The sequence below is a fragment of the Sinocyclocheilus anshuiensis genome, unplaced genomic scaffold (genome assembly GCF_001515605.1).
Source record: "Sinocyclocheilus anshuiensis isolate Anshui unplaced genomic scaffold, SAMN03320099.WGS_v1.1 scaffold194, whole genome shotgun sequence".
In the NCBI taxonomy this organism is placed as follows: domain Eukaryota; kingdom Metazoa; phylum Chordata; class Actinopteri; order Cypriniformes; family Cyprinidae; genus Sinocyclocheilus; species Sinocyclocheilus anshuiensis.
The window spans coordinates 1,851,588-1,860,608 of NW_015546074.1; the positions used below are offsets into that span (position 1 = coordinate 1,851,588).

The 9,021-nt window shown below is 36.8% G+C and overlaps 1 protein-coding gene across 1 annotated transcript in view; it reads right to left on the reverse strand.

The window, feature by feature from the left end:
- Positions 1 to 290: 290 nt before the first annotated feature.
- The window catches only part of ap2s1 (adaptor related protein complex 2 subunit sigma 1), a 12,134-nt gene continuing 3,403 nt past the window's right edge, over positions 291 to 9,021 (reverse strand). Inside the window, exons 4-5 of the mRNA XM_016501233.1 lie at positions 4,260 to 4,319; positions 291 to 1,441 (exon numbers count right to left, since the gene is read on the reverse strand). Coding sequence (XP_016356719.1) covers positions 1,340 to 1,441; positions 4,260 to 4,319 — 162 coding nt within the window. The 3' untranslated portion in view covers positions 291 to 1,339. The remainder of the gene's footprint in view (positions 1,442 to 4,259; positions 4,320 to 9,021) is intronic.

The following is a 9,021-nucleotide window of genomic DNA, read 5'->3' on the forward strand; positions in this document are numbered from 1 at the left end:
GATAACCTATTCCTTAATTAAAATTTAAGTGTCACTCCTGATAAATGAGGTTGAGGTTATTAGAAAATGTTATTTTTGACTTATATATATATAATTTTTTTATGGGATTGCGATTCGCTCATTCCCTTTGTAGTCAGGCTAAAATACATCATTATTGCTAACTAATTACTTGGTCAAATATTTGCATAATCGTCAGTCTCCGGTAGATGGCAGTATAGTACATTTAAAAAAACGATTCTCAGAACACTCCATTGTTCTCAATTGCTCAACGCAATATCATATGAAATACACGGTTTTAATTTTCTTTATTTCACCTGTATGGATATATACACTGACAGCAACACACACATGAGAGTAACACGACTTCCATCAACTGTTACTCTGCAATCTCACAGGGACAAATAGGCAGATCTAGAATACTTTGGACTAGGGCAGAAGAGACGAAAAGAAAGAATATAAAACATACACATACAAAAAGGCAGATTCTCATAGTAACTCATGAATCGAACTGCAATGAAACGTTTCAAGGCTGAGCAGTTGCCATAGAGCGCTTGGCGCCACAAAAGGGGAAATTAAAGGTAGACCATCTTTTGTCATTTTCCCCCTGAGTTCCATTCTTCCACTCAGCCTTGTTCTCTAAAGCGCTCGCTAATCGCTGGCTCGAGTTCTCCATAAAACCAACAGACTTCAATGCAATTACAACAAGCAGAAACTGAGAGTGTTTAGATGCCTGGAATGACTGGTTAGTTCATAACATTTAAATTTAAAATAGATGCATATATAATGTAGGCATATATGTACACAATACAAAACAATCTTCACAGATTTTGACTTGATATATTTAACATTTGATTTGAATGTTTCATTAAATGAGCTGGACATGTTTGGGGAGGATTTGTTTGATAAAATCAAGTTTTATATATAGTAGTGCAGCCCATGCATTTTGCATTTACAGGACCAATGCTTCCATGCCATGGCAGATTTTGGCTAACGTGATGCTATTATCTGTGTTAGTGTTAATGAACGGACTTGGAAAGGTTGCCAGTCCGAGACACTGAAGTCTAATGTACTATAAAATGTAAGTATTTAATTCTGGCTATGCCAATGAATAATTCGGTCAATAACCGGGGAAGGTTTAATAAACGTACCAATTTGAACAGAATGGCAACATCCTTCATCGTGGACATGAAATGTAAAGAAAAGGTGAAATGTTTGTGGATGTATTTCAGCAAGACAACATCCATACGAATAATATGGCTTGGCTGCAGCATGGGGTGGGCGGAGCCTGTGGAGATGGGCGGGGCCTGCAGCAATGGTGGTTGATTGATTGACAGGCTCGTTATTCCAAAGACTGCAGCATGAGGAGCTGCTTGAGCACCTTCGTCTGGCTGGTCTCTCTGATCTCTCCTGCCAGAAACATCTCGTCCACCACTGTATATACCTGAAACATGACAGCAACCGGCGCCTCTATCAGTTCACTCAAAAACAAAACCCTACTGTATCATCACATTTGATATGCAAAGGGCTCTGAATTATCATCATGATCAAAATTTGCTGAAAAATTCCATCATCTGATTGATAGTGTATACTTTTTAGCAAGTAAACAGCCTTTTTAGTATTATTGTAAACATCCCCCTTGTCTTTTTTGCTGTGAAATCATTACTGATATTGAAATATTGTTAGTAATATTTCAAGATAACCTCATACTGGACTGAATCAACTTAGGATCACTTGATTATCTATACATTTTTTTTTCTTTTTTAGAAAAATGTTAAAATGTATTATTTGTAAATCTCTCAATTATTTTATTTTAACTGCATTATATGTTCTGCCCCCCACAATAAAAACTACGGAGCTCTGATCAGAAACTAAACATTTAAATATCATCTTACTGTAACTAAATATCAGTTATTTACTAGAACTGATATTTATGTGCATTTTATGCAAGTAGTCTGTTATAAAGATCTCACTAATTTAAATTACAAGCGATGAGAATTTCATACTTTTTGGCCATATTAATATCAGCAACTGCACCAAATTGCATATTTCTGCTCAGTTTGGGTCTGAATAAAAACGTGCTTTTTATCCTACTCAGATATTCTCATCTAAGCCATAAAAGCCTGATGCATCAAATATGCTTGACCATATTATGTGTAAAGCTTCAATAAATTGTTCCATTTCAAATGAGATAATTCCGACTATTATTTCATATAGCAAGCTTTACAAGGTTAACAAAAAGCATGCATTTGGTGTGGGCTAAACTGTTCATGCAGTAGGCAGAATCAAAAATACATCAGGTAATTAGCGGAGCGGAAAGAAATGCAATTAACTGTGGCGACTTTTTTTTCTATAATTACTTATGGTTTTCTTCAGCGGCAGACTCTCTCTCGTGCTGAATGGATGTGGATGTTCTTAATTGTATGACACTTGTAATTATGCATAAAATACCTGTTGCCATGGAGCTGCATTGCTGTTGAATCAGAGCTAATTACATCTTTTTCCTCTCACTAGTTTTTGCTGATTGGGCCTTTTTTCTGCCTTTTCTAAATGTTCCTCTTACTGAAAACTGTGCTCGAAAGCAGCGGAGCTTTTATTATGCCACACTTCAGCGCTTCCGCTCCTTCCGGTCGTGCGTATGTGGGGTAAAGCAGTGCTGTTTTATCATACTAGATACATTTGTAAGTTCTGTTTAATGCTACTCTGTGCGGTCGTCACCTGTCTATTAAAACACACAACATATTAAAGCGTCTTTGGTGTTTCCATGTTTTCTACAAAACAAAACCGGAAATCGAGGGGTTATGACGGCATTGGCAGGCGACACAATGACACTATGGACACGGTCCGTGTCACTAGTTAAAATTGCTTATTTCTCTAGATTTAAACATTCTTCGAAACATTTGGGATAATGTAAGTACACAAGTCAGCAAAATATATAACACTGTTCTAGTGGTTTTGGGATATTTTAATAAAAAAAATCGTACATATTGTGCCTTTAACTAAACAATAATGCTTCGTACACACCGGGATGATTATCGCGCCTGCTTATCGCCGACGTTTTTCGACGCGTCTTTTGTGTTCATACCCAAGCGATTTTCGCTGGCGATGAACCGAGTGAATGTGCAAATTCACTCCCTGACATTAGATGGCGCTTAATGAAAAACAGAAATACCCTGAAATACACATCGAATCCTATTTGATCTGTAATTCCTCTCCATAACAACTCCCTCTTATCGATATTTTTGTAGTCGCTGTCGCGTTTGTCATAAAGCTCTTTGTGTTCAGACACCAATGAGACCAGCAGCTCTACATTCATCTTGCCTCGATGCATCTTCTTGGTCTACTTACTTCCTCTTCGTCGTTAGGTATCAATGTATGCTCGGCAAGACCGTTTTGTGCTTGAGCGCCACCAAGTCGTGTTTTACTGTAACTTCAGCAGCTCCAGGCACGTAAACAAAAGTGCCAATCTCATTGGTCGGCCAGTTTTTAACGCGGCGTGTCAAACCAAAAAAACGAGCCCGAGGCGTTTTTTTTAAAAATTACGCTTTTACGCCTCGCGTTTTGCGCGTCGGTGTGCACACTCACATTGGCGCCCTTTATTTAGTCACGAGGCGTTAAACGTCGGCGATAATCGCATGCGATATTCGTCCCGGTGTGAACAAGCCTTAAGGCCTCTTGATTGGTTAAGGTAAGTCATGCTGAATCACGTCAGTTACATTTTTTTTTTTTTTTTAAGAAATAAATACTTTTATTTATCAAGTATGCATTAAATGTATCAAACATGACAACAAAGAAATGTATAATGTTACAAAAGATTTCTATTTGAAAAAATAAATGCTGTTCTTTCAAACTTTATATTCATCAAATAATTCCAAAACAATATTAAGCAGCACAATTGTTTTCAACATGGATAATAATAATAATAAATGTTTCTTAAGCAGCAAATCAGCATGTTAGAATGATTTTTGAAGGATCATGTAATGATGCTGAAAATTCAGCTTTGCCATCACAGTAATAAATTACATTTTAAAATATATTGAAATAGAAAGATATTTTTGATTACAATAATTTTTCACATTATTCCTGTTTTTTTGCTGTATTTTTAATCAAATAAATGCAGACTTGCTGAGTATAAGAAGCTTGAAAGTCTTCTTTCAAGAGAATTACATTTTTTTAATACTAATAATTCTATATAGATATAGATAGATATACACATGCTTTTTTATAGAAAAGTGTTAGTATTAGGTTAGTTCTACACTTACCTTGTAGAAATTGAAGACCAGATCTAATTCACACACATTGTGGAAATACTCATTCAAAACCTGCAAAAAAAATAAAATTAAATACAGATCAGTTCCAATCGATTCATAGCAACATTTGCTCAGGATACACTTAACCACAGCAGTCTATCGTTCACCTCAATAAGAAGCAGCTAAATTAGGGACAGGTATAGCTGTTGACCATCTTAAGTTGGTGACCCAGGCGTTTCTTTGTTTTTAATCCAGCATAGTGGGCTGCTTTGGGCTCGAGTGATGTGGGATATGATGGGGGAGTTGTTTACAGTGAGGGTCAGAGGAAGTCCTAGAATCCATGTCACAATGTTCTTGAACTCCTGGCTGCTGGTTTCCCTCGTGGCCACATTCCATTAGTCTCTCAAATTACGCTAACAGAAGTGCTGCTCCTTCGCTCCTTTATTTACCTGGTGAGACGTCTCACTAAAGCTCATTTTCTAATTATCTGTGTTACATTAAAATGTATTTAGATTGGAAATGTTTAGGATAAGACTGAGCTTTACACTTATATTCATTAAGAACAATATATGCAATGAGCACGTTTACATGCACACCAGTAAGCTGATAACTCACAAATATCAGCTTATTAAAATAACCAGTTTTCCCCGTTTACACGCACATCAGTTAACCTGACAGCGCAAGTAAACCTCGTTTACATGACATTAATATATCAGGTTATTTCCCTGTAGTGACGTCAAAACATAATCATTTGCATATCTGACTACGAGTATAGCATATGTTTTCAGTTGTGGTGTTAAATAAAGCTTGCAACATGTAAGTGGGCAACTTGCAGCTCATATATTATCCTCTCATGCAGTTATAGATGCAGCATTTTGACTGAACTACTTCTGCTGCATGAGATGAGAACACGCAAGAGTCTGCGTTTGCGTTCCTTCTTTCGTTACTGCAAAACGCTCGCTCTGTCTGGATGCGCTGCACTAATGATGCGTTCCTGTCGCATATCACACATGCGCACTTCAATAAGCCGAGGTTAATGCGTTTACATGCCACGTGAAATCGGAGTGAGAGGCAAAAAACAACCTGTGTCGATCGGTTTATTCTTAAGCCATTTATGACTTTACTCCGATAAAAGAAAACGGGTTACCGTGTTTACGTCACCATGTGCGTTGTCGGCTTATTATGCATAATCGGCTTGAGAGTGTGCATGTAAACACACTCAATATAATTTTCTTGGCAATATAAAATTACATAATGCCAGTGATTTTAATGCACTTTTTAATTTAGTCATGTAGTTCCCTAAAGCCTGTGGTAGTGGTTCAGTTTTGTGCCTGCTTATGTCACATATTTCTGATTTAAATATCAATTGCAAAAATTATCAAGCTGGAAAATCTGATTAATTTCAAATGATTCAATGATTCGTGTCATCACTTTGAAAAATGGTACCTGTGTAGCATTTTAAATTCTTTAAAGGGGTCATAGGATGCCCATTTTCCACAAGTTGATATGATTCTTTGGGGGCTTAATGAAAAGTCTGTAACATAGTTTGGTTAAAATTTCTCAATGGTAGTGTAAAAAACAGCTCTTTGCAGATCAAGCCGTTTTTGTAGCATTTTCCTTTAAATGTTAATGAGCTCTGCTGCCCCCGCCCCTCTCTTCCGAGCTGCTCTCAGAGAGGCTGTTTACTTTAGCCGCATTCATCCTGAAACTTGCTAATTAGCACATTATTAGGAAAGGTGATTTGCAAAGATTCATTACAAAACATTATACTCACTTCTTCTGTAGATGAGGTTGGATCATGAATGATTCGCGCGAACATAGACGCATTTATGTAGATCGGGTGCGCATTCCCTTCAGAAACAATGTAATCCATTGCGAGTTCAGCGGCTCAGATGTCGGGAGTAAATGACGACTGCTATGTTCATTATTACATACAACAACAGAACACAATGGCAGACTGATGACAGCTCACTCAGGGCGGAGATAAGGTAAGACACCAGTCCAGTCTGTGCTTAAACGCTACTGTCAATCAAACTATCGTGGGAGGGGCCTGTAAATCTTTATTTAAATAATATACATAAATATTGCTGTGTTTATAATGTACAGGGACACATAAATAAAATTATTCTCCCTTGTTTCCATTTAGTAGAAATAAAAGTGTGGAAAACATACTTGATTGGTCTCAATTTTTCAATTTTTAACATACTTTACTGCTTGCATTAAACATTTTGAATCCGCTTGATGGCTGTGGCTGTTTGGTCAAAATAACGACTCTTCTGATTGCAGGTTTGGGGGTAAATTACCCTTAAAGCCATACTAGAGCAAATACATAAATATCAAGATGTATCACCCAGACCTAATTTACAGTATTTCTTTTAATGACTAAGAGCTTGATTATGCTGATATTTGTGTTATTTGAGGAAGAACAAGCAGGCAATCACTTTTAAAAACCAATGCAAGGCACATTTATCATGCTGAACATTAAAGACCTTCATTAAAGTTAATCTCCTGACGTTTCAAAGCTAGCAGCCTACACTTCTCTTAAGAGTCTGCATATCTCATTTTGACTTGTGATTAATAAAAGTGCATATAAGAGAGGTTTTTAATTATGGATTCTGTGCAGCGTAATCAAGTCAGTGTTCAGGAAGCGTGCTGATTACACCATTTAGCTGCTCAATTGAATGCAGAACACATTAGATGATGTTATTTGGTGGGAGCTTAATATATTATATATATATATATATATATATATATAAGTATATGTATATTCATTTAAATAAATTTACTCGCCCTCATGACATCCAAGATAGAATTGAGTTTGTTTCTCCATCTAAACCGTTTTGAAGAAATGTAGCATTGCATCACTTGCTCACCAATGGATCCTCTGCAGTGAATGGGTGCCATCAGAATGAGTCATTTTATATCTCATTTAGGGGGCACAGTTGAGGATCTCTAACATTTTGCACTGCAAATATATTGTGTTTTGTCAGACCAACTCTCCGACATGTGCCTTCCACTTTTTTTGAATGCATCCTACATTTAAAGAAATAGTTCACCCAAAAATGAAATTTTCCTGAAAATGTACTCACGCTCAGGCAATACAAGATGTAGATGAGTTTGTTTCTGCAACAAAACAGATTTGAAGAAATTTAGCATTACATCACTTGCTCAGCAATGGATCCTCTGCAGTGAATGTGTATCAGAATGAGAGTCTAAACAGCTGATAAAAACATCACAATAATCCACACCACTCCAGTCCATCAATTAATGTGTATGTATTAAGTGCACGTTTGTAATAAACAAATTCATCATTAACACATTTTTAACTTAAAATACGAGTCCTCTATCCATAATATTGATTTCTCCAGTGAAAAAGTTCTCTCATCTGAATCAGGAGAAAAACATGCACAGATCAAGCATTGTTTACAACACCATAATGATGGATTTGTTTACTACAAACACGCAGCTTTTTGCTTCACAAGATGTTAACTGATGGACTGGAGTTGAGTGGATTACTTGTGGATTATTGTGATGTTTTTATCAGCTGTTTGGACTCGCATTCTGACGGCACCCATTCACTGCAAAGCATCCATTGGTGAGCGTGAAGAAACACTACATCTTGGATGGCCCAAGGGTGAGTAAATTTTCAGCTAATTTTCATTTTTGGGTGAAGGGTGAACTTAAGGACAAATCCCTAAGCCAATTCAGTACAAATAATGAATGTCTCAAAGCAAGTTTCTCCAACACTCCTCCTGTTTGCCATCTGTCAGACACTAATGATGTCAAACAGATACACTTACTTCAAACTCAGGCTATTGCTTAGAACCTGAACTGTCAAACCATTCAAACAAATAACCATTTCTTAACAAAAAAAGAGGAAAATTCTTGATTATTTCACAGCTGCATTGTTTATGACAGATAATGATCAGAAGACCTGTAACAGCACCTTCTGTAAAGTAAGAAATTACACACTGTGTTTCATATTTGTTCACTTACATTTTGGTTGTTGCTGTTTTTCTCATGCTCTATGGGCCCATAATGTTACAATTGAAGACAAAATAATAAAAATATTTGAGTGATTCTGTCACGATATGGTTGTAGGAAGATGAAGATTCGATGAAGAAGATTGAAATTCAAAAAGACTCTTTAATAATATCCACAAGTAGATCCAAACACACATGGCAAGCAAACACAACCATGACAGACTACACCAGACAAAGACCAAAGAGAACTGAAGGCTTATATACACACTAAGGAACTAATGAGATAATTAACAGGTGAACAAAATGTAGTCAAACACAAAGACTAGGTCAAACTGCAAACAAGGAAGACAGAACCAAAACACAAGACCAAAACTGAACATAACCCTGACACTACAGTCTCACAGTCTATTTAAAAATCTATTTGAAGACTAGAAATGTGTCATAGATGTTTAGATTAAATGCAGAGTTGACCCTGATCATCCAGGAAGAATTATGTATTTTATGCATGAGAAATCATCTGCATGTCTTCAGTGCTGAATTCAATGTAGCTCAGTCTACAGTGAGCCTCCGACGCTCTGAATCTGATTCCTTGAGCAATAGATAAAGTATTCAGCACTAAACATCATGGCCGGCCACAGCCTCGTTCATTTGCATCTCCTGACGTTTTCTCTCTCTTAAAAGCTGTAATTGCAGGCAGAGGAAGCTCTTCACTGCTGTGCTGCGAATGCTGCTGAAAGCCCTGAAGGGTTTTTACACATTATCTGCATAGAATCAGCATATGTGAGAATAGT